This window comes from Anser cygnoides, chromosome 3 (genome assembly GCF_040182565.1).
Source record: "Anser cygnoides isolate HZ-2024a breed goose chromosome 3, Taihu_goose_T2T_genome, whole genome shotgun sequence".
In the NCBI taxonomy this organism is placed as follows: domain Eukaryota; kingdom Metazoa; phylum Chordata; class Aves; order Anseriformes; family Anatidae; genus Anser; species Anser cygnoides.
This window is the reverse complement of record NC_089875.1, coordinates 63368319-63389595: the sequence shown is the minus strand read 5'-3', so window position 1 is coordinate 63389595 and position 21277 is coordinate 63368319. Positions and strand designations below refer to the sequence as shown.

At 38.2% G+C, this 21277-nt stretch overlaps 2 protein-coding genes across 21 annotated transcripts in view; both read right to left on the bottom strand.

The window, feature by feature from the left end:
• The window catches only part of EPB41L2 (erythrocyte membrane protein band 4.1 like 2), a 113176-nt gene that overhangs the window by 18841 nt on the left and 73058 nt on the right, over positions 1-21277 (bottom strand). For 15 of the 20 annotated variants that reach the window (XM_048075652.2, XM_048075653.2, XM_066994292.1 and 12 more), the window contains 7 exons: positions 20574-20792; positions 20020-20107; positions 15707-15859; positions 13965-14062; positions 9585-9757; positions 5626-5807; positions 1206-1268 (listed from right to left, as the gene is read on the bottom strand). In XM_048075652.2, the coding sequence (XP_047931609.2) occupies positions 1206-1268; positions 5626-5807; positions 9585-9757; positions 13965-14062; positions 15707-15859; positions 20020-20107; positions 20574-20792 (976 nt within the window). The remainder of the gene's footprint in view (positions 1-1205; positions 1269-5625; positions 5808-9584; positions 9758-13964; positions 14063-15706; positions 15860-20019; positions 20108-20573; positions 20793-21277) is intronic. The other 5 variants (XM_066994288.1, XM_066994295.1, XM_066994290.1 and 2 more) reach the window with 1 other exon arrangement.
• Positions 2257-4149, bottom strand: LOC136790604 (uncharacterized; the record flags this gene model as incomplete). Its single annotated transcript, XM_066995505.1, has 1 exon — positions 2257-4149. A coding segment is annotated over one exon (735 nt), but the record flags the coding sequence as incomplete, so codon positions are not given.

The following is a 21277-nucleotide window of genomic DNA, read 5'->3' as shown; positions in this document are numbered from 1 at the left end:
TTTCACTTTTAAATTAGGATTAATAAGCAAGGGATACTAAATATGCCCCCCTAAAATATGTTTTTAGGGCAAACTAAAGCATTATACAAAGAATATTCCATTATACAACTGAAGCTAGTGACGATTCTCATATCACAATTTTAAAAACTACTTTGGCTTGACACAAGGCATGTTTCCTGGACTTGATCATAGCAAAGTTATGCAATGTACACGTACAGTGCTTTAGTAAATTATACACAAGCAAAGTTTGAATAGCGATCAAAAGCTGCGAAAAGCCAAAAAAATTAGTTTTGATTACTGTGATCCACATACCTCCTTATTACCAAGGAAAAATAATTTTTTTTAAAAGAAGACAGTTTGTGACAAAAGGAATTATTTATAGCCCCATTTGGATGAATTAAGTTAAAGACATCAGTAGGACTCTGCATTTTCTTCAGTTACTAGCTTGTGTTATTAATAACAAGTTATATGATACTGATTATAACTATAGATTACTCCAGATTTACATGGAAATTCTTAAAATAAAAATCTCTACTTCAGTGACAAATAATAGTACTACACATTAAAATACTGTTCAAAGCTCTTTGCTTTTGCTCATTGTCAATAAGAACCAACTTTTAGGGAGCAAGAAATGCTTCCATTTAAAAAACGAAAAAAAAGGCAAACATATCAAAAACATTTCTAAGTACTCACTTTAAAAATCTGATCCTTACATACATTTCTCAAAGCTCCTAAAAAATCCCTGAGTGTCAGAGCCAGAATTAGTTTTTCCGTACTTCTACCACTGGTTGTGCCTTATGTTCATTCAGGTAACACATTTGATAAAGGTTGATTAAACTGGTGAAAACCAGAAACCCTGCTCAACAGAAGATGCACACTTGAAATAGCAATGTATAAAAAAATCCCGTTTAGGATGGTGAATGGGCCTGATGTGTTTGATGTATCTAAATAGGGCTATTATTCCCAGTTGCCACATTGAAAACATCTAGCAAAAATACACATTCAATATTCAAGCTGAGGGTTTTGTTTTGTTTTCTAAAACTTTTAAAAACTCAGAAACCAGAATCATAACATGCAACATTTCCAAGCTGGTTTTCCCCATGCATGTCATGCACTGTGTTCATCACAGCCTGCAGGTGACCTCCCATCCCATGCAGCTTGGCAGCCCATGAAAAGGGAAAGTGTTTCTTATATTATATACAAACCTCCAACATTAAATTGCTATGTCTGACATAAATATTTTCCCCGTCTACTCTCAAGGAATTGCTCTGCGAAATTAAGTCACATAAAAAAATAAATTCAAATCAAAATGAACATGAAATGTACCAGCAAGAAAATGTAAGATAAATCAAAAAATCAGACAAATACAGGAAATAAAACAGTACAGTGAAAAGGCACTATTTAGACAAAAACCCATAGAAATGAAACGTAGTTAGGGTGCTAACTAGGCAGCCAGCTACAGCCAGATTTGACTGTAAACTAAAACAAAAAACCCACCATGCACCTTCTGCTGTGCTTTCTACTCTTCGGGTTCCTCCAATGTAAGAACATTGTAAATTATCAATAAACATAAGCTTACAGAATAACAGAAGCTTCATCTCTTTGTAAATGCTGCAAAGCGTGCTATATTTACAGACCTTTCCTGTTTCGGCCCCGGAGGTTGAAATTATTAAGTGACTTGGGTCTTCCTTCACCTATGATGTCGCAGAATGGCTGAAGTAATATTTGGCATGTGGCATGAAAAATGGAAGTTTCACACTATGTCCCTCTATTGCTGTATTTTTCAGTGTTATCTCAGATGGATATTTAAGAATGCATAATGGAAAAAGATGATGTGTATAATTTCTATGGTAAAAGCCTTAACCCCTGCAACGAGTTGATGGGAAAATGGAATTTAATGCATGATTTATTTTGGTTAAACAGTCTAGGATTCAACTCACACACCTAAAAAATGTACTTACAAACTGTCTTAATTGTTACTTTTTGATTATTTGAGCCTCTCCACCCCCCTCTTATAGGTTAATATATACTTCCTCGAACTGGAATGAACTCTGTTGGAAATGATAGCTGACCTTCATTGCCTACAAGTATTCTGAACACCTTAAGGAAAGGCATTCTTTAAAAAGCAAACCACCTCCCAGCCTTCCCAAAGGTACAAATACCAACTGCTCATCTTAGGAAGAGTCAACACTGTGCAAGTACATACATCTGAGGAGTGGTTTACTTATTGCATGTACAGTTGCATTTTATATTGTGTGAATGCATAAATACTGTGGTATACCACCATATTTATTCGTTTCTCGCTTTTCTGTGATTCTATTTTCTGCAAGTTTATTTTATGAATGGATTGATTTATGTCACAGAAAATTAAAAAAATCTTTAGATTCTTGTTTTTCATTATAAAACTTAGATTAGTGTTTTTAATGATGTCATATTTAGCGTGTTTTTTATATATACATTGTATTGATTTAATCAGTTTAAACAACTTCATTAAGTGTGACATTGGACAAGCCCTCTCCTTTTTTGGTTCTATAATATTTTTGTATTTCCTTTGAAGATCAAAATAAACCACCTTTTTTCTAGCATGGTGTTGTTCTAACATGCACAGCAAACATAGGGAAAGGATGCATTTTGTCACTCCAGATGATCAGAGCAACGTATTAGTGTGAAAGAGGCTTCCGTACAGCAATTTTGAAAGTGTATTTCAAAGAAAGTTCAGACTTTGGTGATTAAGTCTGACAAAACCTGCAATCCCAGCTAATGAATCAAATCAGTCTCCACCTTAACTACTGCTAGAGATTACTGAAAGCACTTTAAAATGTTTTAGAAAGACTCAACTTTGAGCGAACCCTTGTAGAGCAGAAACATCTGAAATCCAGAACAAGAAGGTGATTTTTAGGCACTAACTTTTTTAAACTCAGCTTTAAGGAACTTCACTTTTCAGATCTTAACAGAACTTCTGAGACATGCATTACAAAGTCAATGCACTCAAGAGACATGCATTTTAACACACAAACTGACAGTGCAGATAGCACAAATTTTTACTGTTACTATCTAATAATAATTGCAGATACACTATTTCACAGCAATTCCAGTATTCAGATTTATGTGCTCCGAAACATTTTGAACTACAAGCTACGCTATATTCTAATGATACTGAGCTACGTATAATGAAATTATGCATGCCGTGTGAATTCAGGAAAAGAAACGAACAAGAAAACCCCAGCTACCTATTGCCTAAAAATCCCGGAATGGCAGCTTTTCACAAATAAGAAAAGTTAGAAAGAGATAGATGTTTGTGTGTGTGCCTACTTACATTTATACAGGTATGTACATACACATATCCCTGTCAGTGTGTAAAACTGAGGAAGCCTCTGGGAGAGCTAGCATAATAGCTATGCACAGTGTCAACATTTAAGCAACAGAATTACACACCTCCTCTTCCTCTGCTTTGTCATTCAGGTCATTGTCATAAGAGGCACTAAATGAAGTCGCCTTAGGCTCCAGGTAGCAGAGGGACAGAGCGAGAGGAAGGGAAAATGTGAGTGAAAGAGGAATAGACTGGAAAGCAGAAAGAAGCAGCACAAAGATAAGGAGAAAAGAGGGGATGAAGGAAGGAGAGGTTATAGGAACATAGTGCTGAAGGCCAGGTGGGAGGAAAGAGATGCAAATATCAGGAAGGCTAGGAAAACTAATATAACCATCCTCATCAAGCAGCGAGCGGAAACTAAAAGAAAAGCATTTGATATAGCTGAGTGAGACACACAACTCAGTGTCTTTGTAGTCATTTTTAAGGATTTTTCCCTCCACAGCAGGGAGGCCTTGACTAGCAGGAATTCTCATAGATTCAAAGTTATTATTTGGTAAACCTATTTTATTTTTATTATGATCTGGTGTTTCTCTCATGGAATTACACTCCAAGATGTCTGGAATGGTAAGAACAGGCTCCCCAAGGGGATCTTCCTCTGAAATATCTGAAAGCATGTCCATCTCAGGGATAGGTGACAGGTTTGTGAGATGGGATGACACAGAATGGATGGGTAGTGATGGTGGGTGTATGTGAGTGAGCCGAAGAAACAAATTCTGTGCACAGTGGAAAATGAAAGTACAACAAAATGCAAGTTTGTAGGCACAAAAAGAAGGAGAAAAAAGAAATTATTCGTTAGTGATTTTTTTTTTTTTAATGTGGGATACCGCTACTAATGCAATAGAAATGCCAAATAAAAATAGAAATCCCTTTGTGTTTTACAAACAGTCAACTTGTTTATTTTATGGATTATGAAAATGAACCCATTATGAACATCTTGTTCTCCGGCTGTTAAGAACTGTGCACTTTGGAACTGTAATAGTCACTTACAGCAGATGGAAGCAGACAGACATTCAAAGCTTTGGCAGAAAGGTCAGGGCACAGTGCAGTACATGAAAGACAAGCTGGCACTGATTCTCAGGTTTGTAACCATTTCCTTTAAGACTTAAAGAGAGCTTTAGGGGGAAAAGAAAGCTGTACAGAGAGTTGGCATGTGTAACAAAACCTTACTGATCAGCTTCATGGAACAACTTCCCAAAATACTGTGTTTTTTTTCCTCCTTTTTCTTGATTAAAAGATTGAAAGATACTGCCACTTTGGAAACAAGGGAGAAACATCATTTTACCAAGCCCAAAGTCAAAACACGGTAATTTATTTAACCATTTTTCTCCCATCAGAAAGATCTGTGTGTGCCTTTTCCTAGATTAATTCCAAATCATTTCAGCTAGCTAGCAAACAACAACAAAAATGCAACCACTGATATTTGTTCCCTTCCTACACTTGAATGTAGTAGGAACATGTAAGATGTATGGATAAACTCAGCAGTCCAAACTTCACCCTAGGAATCAAAAGGATAGCTAACTTCCAAAAATGTCTGAAAAAATTATTTTAAATATGGAAGAAATTTCTGAAGAACTGCCAGAAAAAACAGAAGTGATATCCCAGAGAGAAGAGCAGCAGATTATATCACATAACTCCAAGGTTTTAGGTGACACTCTGGAAGGAAATTTTTACATGAAATCCTACAAGATCTAAGTTCAAATTTTTGACCTACTTCCACAGTAACTCCAACATACAAGACAAGTAAATGGTTGTTTGCAACAAACAGACCAAAATACTCAACTTTCCATATAAATCTATACCTCAGTTCAACATAGGAGTGTTTAAAGGATGAAATAATTCTGCAGTAACTACTAAAACAAGAAGATTGTCACTTGTAATTACTTAAAAGCAGTCATAATATACCCAGATTCATATAGCACATACAACTGTGGATATGCTAACAATCTTTAGGTCTAAACAAACCAAGGAATTGAATAAAGTACCATTTACGCTTTGAAACAGTTTTCCAGAACTCAGTCAAGCTTCCTGAAAATTCAAGTTATATTTATAGCACTAAAAGAAACCCAGAAACTCAGAAGGTTGCCTTCACTTTTCCTTATATATACTCCAGTTAAACCTACACAAAATACTTGACAATTTTGTTCAAATATTTAATACGGTGTTCTGTGTGATGCTTAGAAGTGATAGGCACTAAATAACCACACATGCACACACACCACATGAACAAATAATCTTGGTGCGAAAGAAAGCCATACCTTTCCATCCTGAGTCAACTCTAACTGTGGAGTTTTGAGCAGGCTCACATCATCTTCTCTGCCACCTTCTTTCAACTTGCCCTGCCCAGCAGCTTCAAGGTCAATGATTTTATCTCCTGCAGACTGCCTTCCTGTAGTAGGGAAGTCTTTTAGCAGACTTTGGTCTGAGATACCCATAGGAGCTATTAGAGAATCAAATAATTTTGGTTAATTGGAAATAAGTTAGAATGTTTTGTTTTCAAGACTTAAAATGATTTTATGGTGATGTCAGCAATGAGGAATACAGACTAGTTACTGAGTGACACAATAATTTTCAGCTTCTTGACTTTACACAAAGTCTATGGTTCTTACTGCACTGATGTGAACAGCAATGCCCCCTTGTCATATAATGTGTGCTTACTATGCAAGGGGAAAAAAAATCAAAATCAAGTAGGTATTTAATTATCAAATTTCTGATTACTTACAGATGGCAATTTAAAGATATTGTTCTTGGGACTGTATTAATCACTATAACAAAACATAGAAATAGGTGACTGTTTCTGTGGAGATTCACCATACTGAAAGGACCATTTTAATGCAATATAGGAATATCTATGCATATAACTGTCACAGTATTTTTTTTGTGGAAGCTTAGCATTTTTCACGGTTTTTGGCATTGCAGAAATAACAGCTTAATGAAAGTAAGACTTTTCCTCCCTACATGCCTGCAAAAAATGGAAGGGGGAAATTCACGTATATATATTCAATATATTCATGTTATTCATGTAACATAATCAAACAACAAGAGAGTGAAAGGCCTTCGCTTTTTTCCCCTGTTGTGGTTTAACCCAGCAGGCAGCAAATCACCACACAGCCATTCGCTCACCCTACCCCATCCCCCTCTAGGATGGGGAAGGGAATCAGGAGAAAAAAAAGCTTGTGGATTGAGATAAAGGCAGTTTAATATGACAGAAAAGAAAAATAAATAATAATAGTGTGTAAAAAGCAAGTGATGCACAATGCAACTGCTCATCACCCGCTGACCAATACCCAGCCTGTCCCTGAGCAGCCGGTACCCCCCACCCCAGCCAGCCACCCCATATATTTGCTGAGCATGATGCCATATGGTACAGAAGATCCCTTTGGCCAGTTTGGGCCAGCTGTCCTGGGTTTGTCCCCTCCCTCCCAGCTCCTGCTGCACCCCCAGCTGACCCACTGACAGGACAGTGTGGGAAGCTGAAAAGTCCTTGGCTTAGTGTAAGTACTGCTCTGCAATAATTAGAACATTGGTGTGTTGTCAACATTATTCTCTTCCTAAATCCAAAACACAGCACCATACCAGCTACTAGGAGGAAAATTAATTCTATCCTAGCCAAAACCAGGATATCCCCTCTTATTTGATTCAGCTCATTAAAGCAGGATGGCTTTTTTCTTCTTTTCCGAATAAGGATGGCTGGCTTGGTCAAAATAGTAGGAATGGAGTACAGGAGAGTTCATTAAGTTAAGCAGCCTTAAGAAGTATAACTTTGATATAAACTTCGTTCATTTAGTAATCTTCTGTACAACGTTCATATGCCCTCAAAGTCTTGACTTTACAAACCAAAGCGCTGAAAGTTCAAAAAGGCTTTTCTCTGAGAATCTTTGAGGGATATAGTTTTTGATAACAGTCTCAGCCAGATCCACATCAGAGGCTCTCACTTAAACTACTGAGAAGCCAAGGCCTCCTAATGGCAAACGTTCAATTTTCAATGTTAGACTTTCAGGGACTCTCTAATTAGCAAGTCTGCAACTTAAGCTTCTGATCCCTTCTTGGATGGCAAATAGAACACTTCTTGGGTATATGTCTCAAGTTCCACAAGGGCAAGAGTATCTTAAATCACAGAATAATTTAGGTTGGAAAAAACATCAGCTAGTTCAGCTAGTCTAATTAGACCAGGTTGCTCAGAGACTTGTGTAGTTGAGTTGTGAGCATTACCAAAGTATTTGAAAATAAATAATTCAATAAATAAATCTTTATTTCTAACTGAAATTTCTTGTGTCTCAAACTTGCATCTACTCCCCCCTTGTCTTATTGCTGGGCACCTCTGAGAAGAGTCTGGTTTCATCTTCTCTATACCTTCCCTGTATGTAGACAGGGATATCTCCCCACACCCTTTTCTTAAAGCTGAAGGACTGTACGTCTCTCAGCTTCTCTACATACACCACGTGCCCCCAGCTCTCTGACCAGCTTGGTGGCCCTTCACTGGGCTCACTGCAGTACGTCAATGCCCATCCTGTACTGGGGAGCCCAATGGTGGACACAGTACTACACATTTGGTCTCAGAAACTACTGAATAGAGATAAGTAATTGTTACTCTTAATGGGCTGGTCATGCTCTTGCTAATAGTCCAACAGAAGCTGGCCTTCTTTGTTATAAGCACACACTGCTGACTCACGTTCAACTTGTGCACTGGGAGCTCCCAGATCCTTTTCTGCAAAGCTGCTTTCAAAGCAGTTGCTCCTGCAGCATGTAGTGGTGTATGGTATTATTCCACCTCAGATGCAGGAGTCTGCATTTATGTTTATTGAATTTCATTAGTTTCTTTCAGCCCATTTCTCCAGCATGCTGAGGTCCCTCTCAAGCAGGGGTGCAGTGAGGGTATTAAGACTAACTCAGAGAGATGAAGTACTCAACTGCAGATACTTGGGAGGAACAGTGGTACTGGACATGCTGTTGTCCAGAAAGAAGAGGCATGGATTCAGTGTACACTTTCTGGGATTTCTCCAGTTTCAAATGTACACTCACAGAATGACCTACATCTGGACTACTGCCTGAAGGAAGGACAGGATTTGATTTTGCATGATAGTTTAAAAAACTATTACAGCACAAGAGATCCCCTGAAAGACTTGCTGAAGCAATCCCTGAGATTTGGGCTGAACTCAAATTGTTTCTAGCCAAAATAAACTGAATCAGACAGTTTATACTGATGTAGTGACAAGTCTTTTGGTTTCTACAAGGACTCATCAAAAGCTAGCAACTCATCACAAGCTAATAGATCACACGCTTTTGCCTCTTATTTTTGCTTAGGCCTTCAGAAGGTAACAATCTGCAGGTTTCCCAAGTAAGAGTCCCTTGCTTATTTGCCCCAGTACAGAAGAATGAAGATTTGGAAAAGTAAAAATATTCTATGTAAAACATTTCTGAAGAAAATAAGGTAAAATTAACAGCTTAATTGTAGCAACACTCACATCATTGTTACAGTTCACTTTTATTCTAGTAAAGTTGTGTATGCCTGAATCTAAGTCAAACTGTCATTTTTATGAAGATTTTTGTAATGTTGTATCTTTCAGAAGCAATTTAGAGTAAAGCTCATGTGCTTCTATGTCTCTTGCACATACTACTGATATACTTGCCTTTGCAAAGTCCGTCTGTTTCCAGTAAAGGAAAACAGAAGGTATTTCTGTTTAGTCAGAGACCAAATATCAGTATCCACACATTTTAGATATTCGTACAACCTGAACAGAAAGCTTGTGGGCTGAACACAGAAGTAACTAAGAAGCACACCAGAATAGCAATACACTGAAAAAAGTTATACAAAACCAAAAGAAACTACTTGCTCTACCTTTTCTACTTTGGCACAGAGACACACACCCAGGCCAATAATGCCACTGACCATACAATTCTAATCAACAGCATATAGTGCATGCTTATCTAGTAAAACAGATAGGAGTATTAAAGTACATGTCTAATTTAGAATCCTCCATATTTTCACAGCAGTGCCATACAATTTAGACAGTGCCTGAACTTACTGCTTAACCTAAAACTGATATATAAGTAACAGAAGTAGCTATTCTTCACTCCACCCATCAGAAACAGAAATTCACAAACTTGTCAACTGATATTTTAGATATCCACAATGTCAACAATTTTAAATGTCACTCAGAGCAGAGTAACAACACAATATAATCATTACACTGAATACATATGTCAAATTGCATACCTCCATCAAGACTTCTGGAAACACGTTTGCTTGAAGTGCGTTCAAAGTATGGAGCTGGTCTGTCTATGAGGTTGCTAGCCTGTCGTGTCTGTGCTTGTGTACGTCCACTGTAGCGAAACTTAGAACCCAAGGTTAGAAACTTTGCCTTTGGAGGCTGTTCTGGTGATAGAAGTCTAAAAAGCAAATATGGGTAAAGTCAATTGTAAAGGCTTTATTTTATCTATGTAATGAGGCACCTTAACAGTACTTATTATATTGCAACTCTAGTTCACTAGGCATGATTTGTGCATTCTAAAAAGTGATTTTATCATAAAATCTGAGAACTTCTAAAACAAAGCGTATTATTTAGCATTTGCATTTAGAGTTGAAGTGCTGATGATAATTACCACGTTTTCCACAGTATAACTAAGCAAAATATTTATCTTTTGATGCTATCTAGATTAAATGTCATTTTTTCTGGATAGCTGAGGCAATTTCAGGTTTATGTGGAATACCTTTCAGATTTTTCTCCTTAGAACATTACTTGTAGGGGAAACCATACACACTACTTCCACCGTCTTTCCTATATTCCGAGATACCAATATGGCAGCTGCTACTCCTCAAAGTTAGGGAGGGAATGGTGTCCCAAAGCTGCATTGCAGGCTGAATCAAGTGGAAAAAAAAGGCTCACATGGATATAGAACTGTCACTCATCAGTAAGAAGTTTAATAAGCTAGATTCAAACCCTGTTTTATTTACATTGTGGTTTATAGATTTGGATAAGTTGATGCTCTATATAAGGAGAGTGGGGAAAAAGGCATATCATGAGAAGGGTGAAAAAAGATTCAGTTATGAGTAGTATTAATGCTGGATATGTATGTTTGTACCTTTGTACTTAAGCGTTGGAGTCAGTGTCAGAGAAATTCCTAGTAACAGTCCAGCAGAATTTGCTACTAGATATTCTGCAATTTTCTTCCAGTTTTTGACATTACGTGAATTTAAGTGACAGGTCCTCTAAACCTCCCTGCATTTCATTATTAAGACCTCAAGCTCTTACTCTATACCCTCACTGCTTATACTTTCTGCTTTTGAAGTCTGAGCCATCAACTTCAACACAGAGGGTACTGTTTCCTCCAATATCATCCTTGTTGATGGACCAACAGTCATCACTGTAAGAACTCTTCTCAGTCTCAGCTTCTCTAGAAAGGTCTTTGATGTTTCCCCTGAATCAACATAGTGCTGCAAATACACGCTTATCCAGCATGGGAGTCTCCGTGTCCTATTCTCCCTCTGAACATCAGCTTCTTTCAAGCAGAACCAACAACTACCATGCCTATCATACTTATGATGGCATATATGTGCCAGAGAGACATAGGATGCTGACTTCGTTCTACTCTTTTGAACCATTTGCACAGGGAATATCTGTGACAGTGGAATCAGATCCAGAATACATTTAGACAGTTTCCAATAGTGGTTTCTAAAAACTGACAGTCATTTTAAAGATATTTCAGCAAAACTGGAGGATTTTCAGATTCTTTGCAAAAAAAATGGTGAGAGAGGTAGAAGGCTACCATTTTCTCTAAGAGAGAAAGTTTATATCTTTGCAAGGGTGCTAGCCAGAGGGATCCAACCTCGCATGCCTACAATGCATACGCATCCACCTGATTCCTAATGGGTTCCAACATGTTTTAAAACAAAACAGTTCTCAGGACAGACTAGTCGACCCCTCTGCACTAAGGCCACATATAACAAAGTCACAAGTATCGGAAGCTTCACTTTTCTTGCTTCTATAAAACAGCCTTATGCAATCTTTGTCACAAATATATTTCTCCACATTATATCCAAAAGAGAGTATATTATGCATTATAAGGAAAAAAGCTAAGAGTGTTTTTCCAAGGTTCCTTCTGTTCTTTATTTCCCAGTCTTGGCAAAGCTACAGCATTAACTGCCATTTTTGTCTTCCACCCTGCTGAGAAAAACTTTTAATATTTGAATGTGGAAAACACAAGATAAACAGTTACTTCCTGATTAAGGGCATTTGATTTTTTTTTTTGTATTAGAAGTTTAATTACATAAAAATAACTGAAGACTATGTTTGCATCATTTTAAGCATACTGAGGACACGTTAAAACTATCTTGAAAAGTTCAAATAAAACATCATAAAGTAGAATTATAAGCATGTTTTGGATAAGATCTAGAGTTGCAGACTCAGCTTACCTCAAAAGATTAATGTAGGTATATATTCTGACAGTATTTCTTAAAGCAAGCTATTGCTCTTTGAAAACGTTACTGGAATCCTATAAGGCTGAGCTGATACAAGCAAATCCAGTGCCTTTTAGTTGTCATTTTCAGTATAGTTCATTGCAAATTTCTATAAATGAGTTCACATGCTCAATGAATTTCCCGTACTTTATAAGAAAGTGGATCTTAATGTAATTATTATTTGAGAAAAACTGAAACATTGGAAAGACAAATAATACAAGGAATCTTAAAATGTTATATAGGGCATGCCGGAAGGTCTGGAACCTAAAAATGTACATCTAGATTTAATACAATTTACTGTGGTATACACAAGCAACACATGAAATGAAAAAAACTATAGCTTGCACTGTAGCAATTGCTTCTGCTGTTTATCTTTGGAGACAGCTGGATTTATTTTACTGTTTTTAAATCAGGATGAGAGGTTTTGAGGATTTTCTGTTTGATGACATCAGTGGAGTATATGGATTTTACAGAATGGTTGAAGTATGTGTTACATAATTCTTGTCATCATGTCATGCCTGATTAGGAAAAGCCACTTCTGATTGGACTGAAATCCAATTAATTTTATTACGTCAGAATTTCTGTAGTAAGATTATCTGATGCATATTAATACTCCTGAGAACTTTTATATTTGCAAATGGTAGTTCTCAGTTTGGGATTTTTGACTTCCATGAGATTTTTTTCTCCATTTAGGTCTATTTTATTACTGTAAAAATAGGAAATATAGTTCATCCAGGCCACTGCATGAATTATTTGAAGAGTATTAATGTTCTTGCCATTGCAGAAAAGAACTGTATGCCATTTGTGTTAACAGACATCACCAGCCAAAGCAGACTTCAAATTTTGAAGAAATATAGAATGATGGGCTATTCAGGTTAATAAACTTAGCTAAGGGGTTCTAGTAAGCATGAAAAAAATAATCATTTCAAATTAAGTTTTTAAATTAAGTACTTTGATTGTCAATCAACATAAACACTAATATTGCATTCAACTATATGCTACATTCAGTGAAAATCTGAATCCAGAAACTGTCCAATGAGACAGTTCTACTAACGAATTGCCTAAGCATCGTTCCTCAAGTTCTCTGAATATCTTTGCCTAGCATGTATGTACAATTTATACCTCGAGTGTTGCAACAGGATTGGATCCATCTTAAAACACTTTATTTTTTATTATTTTTTATTTAAGAAGTTACTGAAGGAGAAAACGTAACCCTTTACATGCCCTTTTTACAGTGAGAAACCTAGATTCGATGCCTATTCAATGCATAAGAAATTCAACCTAAATCTATTACTCCTGAGCTGCATGGGTACATGCACTCCTTCATGGAGATTGTGCTATTATAAAAAAATGAATGAAGATTTTTCAAATTACTTCTCAATGCTGTAAGTAGAAAGAGAAACAACTCTGTTGTTAAAGTAGTCGTTGACAAATAGACTGTAGTTTCAATAATTGATTCAGAATTGTGCATTTGGCAGTTACTGAGAAAAAATGCAGAGAAAATTCTAAGCACTTCTATTAAAGTGTTTAAGGACAATACTCTCAGACACATGGTCCAATTTTTTGGGTGGTCCTTTGGGGACTCAAGAGTTGGACTCAATGATCCTTGTGGGTCCCTTCTAGCTTGGGATATTCTACGATTCCAAGTTACGGTTTATTACATAAACAAATAGCACTCTGTTCATTCAAGTGATTCTCTGTTCTTTAAAGAATGACTGTGAACTCAGTCCAGTTTATAAACAAGCAAAAATTCAGCTTAAGCATTTAAACAGCAGAACATACTGAAAAAACTGCAGTGAATGAAGATTAACTGTCAAACCCACAGCTTCTTTTGAAGGAGTCTATTGGCTCTCTAGATTGTTGTTCTGAAAAGTAGATTTCTCAGTAAATACTATGTATGATTACTAGTTTAGTTCCATACTAGTAGCATGCTGAAAGTTTAAATGACACTTATTTGTACTTCAGACCTTCAGAACTGGTAATTCCGTGTCAGTGACTCATAGGATGTCTTCTATGAGATGTTAATAGAGGGAGGATGTAGGGGAAAAGAGGGGATAAACCTTCTCAACTTTCCTCATATCCTTTCAAAGAAAGATATGAGTATACCTGGCAAAATGGGGGAAGCAGAGAATTATTTACCTGAAGAAAGTATGGTGCTCCACACAAACCTTCCATAACCTTTTAGCAGCCCGGTGATTTGGCAGTTTGAACCCAATAGTGCTCTCAAACTGTTCCAGCTGGAAAGAATCCACAAATAAATTAACCCATTTCCTTAAGCTGGCTATTAACTAGAAGGCAGAGTTCAGATAATTCCATTACTATAACAAGCAGTAATTCTCCTGTCATAAGAGTTTGTAAGACTTCAAAAATACCAGTTTCCAGCCTTTTAATATAATTATACTGGTTGGGCTAGTCATGACAGGTAATAAACACATTATCACTTCTTATCTGTACTAATGACTCTTCTGAGAAATCCAATACTACTTTAGTGTTCCTTGCTAATTTTTTGACTAGCAGCCCAATACACTTTTAAACTGCATGAAATAACTGTACTGCAGTTTGTGCTGCACATTTTCCTTGGATTCAATACCAGTCTGAAATCCATATTGCAGTGTCACTCTTACTGATCCGTTTCATTACATATCTTTTTTTTAGCAAAAATATTATATCTGTTTATACATGTGTTCCAGAAGTTACAAAAGTACAATGTAAGTATTGCACTACTGTCATTTAGACTTCAAACTAAATACAGCTCCTGTCACTTCATGTAAAGTCTATTTACACTAAAATACATCAGTGATTTCAAACTGATAGTGTTCTGTACTTTAATAAATCCTTTTTCAACAAAACAAGGTCTGGGAATTGCTCTGTGAACTTTAAGTGTGTGCAAACATAAAATAAATGCTTTGAGAAATGATAAGTTAGCTTTATTAGATTGTGTAGAGCCTAATATTTTTCGGGGGGGGGAGGGGCACTTAAGAGATCTGGGAACTAAAATTAAGATAGATTTAAAAATATATCTTTAAAACTTGCCTAATTGTTTATAAGCACTACAGCTGATTTTGTATCAGCATAAAGTAGCAATACTGCTTTTATACAAGGCTGTGGGAAAAAAGGTGACTTGCCATTTAAAGTTTTCATGAATTTAAATTTGAGATTAGCAGACAGTACATAACTTGCCCAGAATAATTCAGGAATAAATTCAAACCTTTTCCTCCATTTAGCTCTGCAATGTCATTAACATCTTTTGTTTTATTTATTCACACAGCAAAAGCTATCCTAAACATTTTAGGGTATACTTTAAAGAGTTCATTATTTTGTTTTCTACAAAGAATTTCCAGTTAAAATGTGCTCAAAATGTAAACCTCCCTCCTTCATTGACTCCCATAACCTTATAACGGTAAGTGGAAAAAAAAGTTGAATTCAATATTTCCACAGCTGCTAACAGGAAGTTAGAGCTCCCTACAGGACAACTCAGGTCTTTGGTTACGTCCATAAAACTAGTGGCATTGACATTTAGTGAACAATTATATCCACAGAGGAAGAGAGGCTGACTCTCCCTAGGGGCTGCAATTTTGTAAAAATGTGGCCAACGTAACTAGCTTTACTTGCAGTAAAAATAAGTTACAGGATTGCATCTATTACCTTCCCCCTCCGAAAAAAAAAGTGCTGGAGTCATTCATTAATCATCAGAAGCATTTAATCAATCAGAAGTGTTTAATACAAGCAGTAGAATCTGATAAGAAAAATAAAACCCTCTTAAATTCTGCTCGAATCCAACATAAGCCTTCCAGGATGCCTAGTAAAAACTGAGGCTGTTATTCTGTTGCTGGATAGAAATGATTAGACAAAAAAAGGCAATACAGAAAGGTATTACTTACTTCAGCTGGCCTGATTTTGATGTAGAAATTACTTCGCTTATAGGAAATCTTGAGAATTTTTGGCCAAGCGAAGCGGTTGATCCGGAGTCTATCTTTGTAAATGAGCAGTCCATTAGCGCATACACCCAGCATGATATCCACACCTTCAGAATCCTATCGTGTATGAGACAATTTCATAAAAATCAGTTTATTAACATTCCAAACAAGTAATTATCTCAGGCAAACCTTGAGGGAAGAAGGCAAATGAGACTTGGTCTTCCAGGTTTGAATATGAAATGTGACATTGAGATTGTTAAATAAGAAATGACCAAGCATAACAATTTTATAAGAAAGGATTTGGACTCCAGTAATGACTGGCACTCCTCTATCTGCACTTACCACAGTTCTGGGAAACAGAGATTCTGCCAATAAGGACGAACTCAACTATGAGAAGTACGGTGGGTGTACCAATGATTTGATTTCTAATACTAAAAGAAGTGAAAGTAAGAACAGATCTTTCCAACAATCAATTAAAGTCAGAGCAAGTTGGTGACAGTGATCCTTTACATTCACCTACTATTCCAAAGATGATACAGGAAGCAATGAATAGCTGGCTGAAAATATCAGCATAATAATTTCAATCAAAGCGCTGTTACGCAGGGTTTCTTAACATTCTGTGCCACTGACAGCATTTGATGCCAGTTTAGCAGGCTACAGAACCAAGCACTTACTGATAAGGCTTGGATATGCTGTACCACTGCAGAGTAATATGGCATAATCTTATATCCTCACAAGCAACAAACCAACCAAGCCTCTGGGTAAGGATCAAGGGACGAACGAATAAAGGGGATGTCGTTGTGGGAGTCTATTACAGACCGCCTGGCCAGGACGATAGCGCCGATAAATTATTCTTTACAGAACTAAGAGAGGCCTCGAGATTAACTCCCCTTGTCCTTATGGGGGACTTCAACTTGCCAGACGTTAACTGGGAGTGCCACACGGCTGACACGAGCAAGTCCAGGAGGTTCATGAAGCACCTAGATGATAACTTCTTGGTGCAGGTGCTAACGGAGCCAACTAGGAAAGGTGCCCTCCTAGACCTGTTGCTAGAAAACAGAGAGGGTCTGGTGGGAGATGTGGTGATTGGTGGCCGCCTTGGTCAAAGCGACCATGAAGTGGTTGAGTTCAAAATTTACGGTGACAGAAAGAAAAGTGCCACCAAAACCTCATCCCTAGATATGGGGAAAGCGGACTTCAGGCTGCTCAGGGAACTAGTCAGCAAGGTCCCCTGGGAAACTGCTCTTGAAGGCCTCGATGTCCACCAGTGCTGGTCATTCTTTAAGCGATGCCTCCTAGAAGCACAAGATCAAGCAATTCCTAAATATCGCAAGTCAGGCAGACGGGGCAGGAGGCCGGCGTGGCTGACCAGGAACATTCTAATGGAGATTAGGCGGAAACAGAGTGTTTCGCTACTGGAAGGAGGGCCAGGTGTCCTGGAAAGAATACAGGGATGCCGTTCGTGTTTGTAGGCAGAAAATTCGTGTGGCCAAAGCACACCTTGAGTTGAAGCTGGCTGTGTCTGTGAGAGAAAATAAAAAGGGCTTTTTCAGATATGTGAATGGAAAAAGGAGAACTAAAGAATACATAGGGCCGCTCCTTGATAGGGAAGGTCTCCTCACAGACAATGACATAGGCAAAGCAGAGACGCTGAACGCCTTCTTCGCCTCTGTCTTCAATGCCGATGATGGGCTTCGGGACCCAGGGTGCCCTGAGCTAGAGGACTGGGACGGTGGGGATGACAAACTCCCAACCGACCCTGAACGTGTGCGGGATTTGCTGCTCCACCTGGATCCCTACAAGTCCATGGGTCCGGATGGGATTCATCCCCGGGTGCTGAAAGAGCTGGTGGACGTCATCGCGGAACCTCTCTCAATTATTTTTCAACGATCCTGGGAATTTGGAGAGGTCCCGGTAGACTGGAAGCTGGCAAATGTTGTGCCGATTTACAAGAAGGGTCAGAAAGAAGACCCTAGCAATTACAGGCCTGTCAGTCTCACGTCAGTGCCTGGTAAAATCATGGAGAAGATGGTTCTCGAACTTATTGAGGCTCACCTGGGGGACAAAGCAGTCATTGGTCCCAGCCAGCATGGGTTTGTGAAGGGCAGGTCCTGCCTAACTAACCTGATTTCCTTTTATGATAAGATCACCCGTATGATGGACCAAGGGAAACCAGCTGATGTGATTTTTTTGGACTTCAGCAAGGCTTTTGACACTGTTTCCCACAGGATCCTACTGGACAAAATGTCCACCATACAGCTAAATAAAAACATCATACGATGGGTGAGCAATTGGCTAACGGGCAGGGCCCAAAGGGTTATAGTAAATGGGGCTGCGTCAGGCTGGCGGGCGGTCACCAGTGGTGTCCCTCAAGGCTCCATTTTAGGGCCAGTACTTTTCAATATTTTTATAAACGATCTGGATGTAGGAATAGAAGGTATTTTGAGCAAGTTTGCTGATGACACCAAACTTGGAGGAGTTGTGGACTCGAATGAGGGTGGAAAGGCCTTGCAGAGGGATCTGGATAGGTTGGAGAGCTGGGCGATCACCAACCGCATGAAGTTCAATAAGAGCAAGTGCCGGGTCCTGCACCTGGGACGAGGAAACCCTGGCTGCACGTACAGACTGGGCGATGAGACGCTAGAGAGCAGCCTAGAAGAGAGGGATCTGGGGGTTGTGGTTGACAGCAAGTTGAATATGAGCCAGCAGTGTGCCCTGGCAGCCAGGAGGGCCAACCATATCCTGGGGTGCATCAAGCACGGCATCGCTAGTAGGTCAAGGGAGGTGATTGTCCCGCTCTACTCTGCGCTGGTGCGGCCTCACCTCGAGTACTGTGTGCAGTTCTGGGCACCACAGTATAAAAAGGACATGAAACTGTTGGAGAGTGTCCAGAGGAGGGCTACAAAGATGGTGAAAGGCCTGGAGGGGAAGACGTACGAGGAACGGCTGAGGTCACTGGGCCTGTTCAGCCTGGAGAAGAGGAGGCTGAGGGGAGACCTCATCACAGTCTACAACTTCCTCGTAAGGGGGTGTTGAGAGGCAGGAGACCTTTTCTCCATTAACAGCAGTGACAGGACCCGCGGGAACGGGGTTAAGCTGAGGCAGGGGAAATTTAGGCTCGACATCAGGAGGGGGTTCTTCACAGAGAGGGTGGTTGCACACTGGAACAGGCTCCCCAGGGAAGTGGTCACTGCACCAAGCCTGTCTGAATTTAAGAAGAGATTGGACTGTGCACTTAGTCACATGGTCTGAACTTTTGGGTAGACCTGTGCGGTATCAAGAGTTGGACTTGATGATCCTTAAGGGTCCCTTCCAACTCAGGATATTCTATGATTCTATGAACTGCATCAAATGCTAACACTGTCATTAAATGTTGCTTTACCAGCATAACAATTAACTGCAAGTGGACTCTGGCAAACAGCAGTTCTAATGCTTTCAGATACTTCACTATGACAAAGGAAGGCTCAATAAAACTCTTAAGTATGCAGGTTGCTTAAAGTGCTTCAAACAAGTGAACTGCCATGCTGCACTTGTATTAGAAAACGCATAAATATTCCAGACATTTAATGTACATGAATAAGAATGTAAGCATATTTCTATCAAGTGTTTCTAAGAGAACACAGGAAGTAGTCTGTGGAAAATTGCAAATATAAGTGCACAAAATTTCTGTAGGAGTCCAATGTTTCTCCAGTATTTTAAAGTCTTGGTTTTCTTCTTCTTATATATAGGAGTGATATGCTTACAATGCATTAATTTTCCTCATGATTTGAGACTCTGGATTTGTGGGAGGAACTGAAAGGGGAGCGAGAGTTAGTTGGCTTGTTGGATTTTTACATTAAAAAATCCTAATAGTAATGCAATTTCGATTTGACTCATCCAAAGGGGTGAAAAAGAAAAGCCTCTGAAAAGCACCCTCCCTCAAGACCTCTTCCCACCCATACTCCTCACTTCTAACTCTTGTGGAATTTCAGAAATAATTACATATTCTTTTAGGCTTTATTTTATAGCCCCAACTCTCTTTGGATCAAAGCCCAGGCACTTAAAAGTTACTTAGAATATTCTTTCTAGGATGCATGCATGTCTGTGCATTAAATAAAACTAAGTTTAAAATAAATTTTAAGGATGTCAAAACTGTTAACAGAGTAATTATCATGACCAAGAGACAAAAGGCTTATATGAAAGTATTGAAGATCCAAACACTTTCAAATCAAGTAATCTATATACAGTATGCTCTTTAATACCAAGCACTATTCTAAAAACAAATCAAACCCCAATACCTTGGCATGATGTAAATCCACTCCATACATGGAAAGTCTCTTAGCATTTTCTAGGAACTGGGAATCCGCCTGTGCTGGCGTCAAGCCCCTAAAACCATTGAACAAACCTTGAGTTTATTGTCAAAAGAACAAAGAATCAAAACTGAAAGGAATTCTGCAATTCAGACACACAGAAAAATGTCAGTCTGTAAGTTATCAATAGCATTTTTGATATAACAGCTAAACTGTTCTTTCAGAGCATATTATATTCCTTTAATCTAGGTTTCCACATTCACTCTATCAAAATATTTTTAGGTCTACACCGCCATGAATTAGACAACTACTTCATATGCTTGGATCAAATATTTTCTCCAAATGTTCTCTTCTGATATCTTAATGAAGCTACTATTTTCAAATTGAGATTTTGAAACACATGGAATTAAGAGACTCCAGTTATGTAGCAAGAGACTTCCAGAGCAACGGCAGGCTTCAGTTTAGGAGTTTAAAAGCTCTTAAGAGAAATGGTAACAAATATGACAGCATGATTTAATTTCATCCCACTGTATCTGACAGACCTGTGTGTTTTGTGTAGCTCAGCTACTTTCTCCTCCATTTCTTGAGTTTGATTGGGTGCAAATTGGAATTCACTGATGTAGTCACCGTGGTGCTCCTCTGGGTCATGATCACCCATTTCAGCCTGCAGGGTATATGAACCAAGGAGGGCGTGAGTCACAAAAGAACATGGCAGTCGACCAGAAGCAATATCCTGGCGAAGCTGTAGGCACAAGAAATATCTGCAAGACAAAGAAAAGGAGGGGGGATGGGGTGAAAAACGGGAGCAGATGAATAGTTACCAATTAAAATATATATAAGATATGGCAGAATTTCTCCAGATACATGTGAACATAAGAATTTTTTAAAGTAAGCCAATACAGTAATAATTCGTCACACCTTACTATGTAATAATGACATGCAAAATAAATTGATTTCACTTCCATTTTTAAGAGACAGTATTACTTTTCATAAATAATCTGAAGAGCAAGAAAAATTCTGATTTCAAATATATGAATGAATAAAAAAATATTTAATTTGTAACAAAAGTAGACTTAAGAACTCCTTCATTTTTCATTTTAGACTGCAAATGTCTAAGTAAAAACTATGCATTTCCTTTGAAATTTCCCTTTGGCTTAAAAATTCTAACTTTTATGTACCTTACAGTCACTAGCTCATCAAGTAATGTAATAGACAGAAGAAATCTGTATTATTACTGAAACCGTAA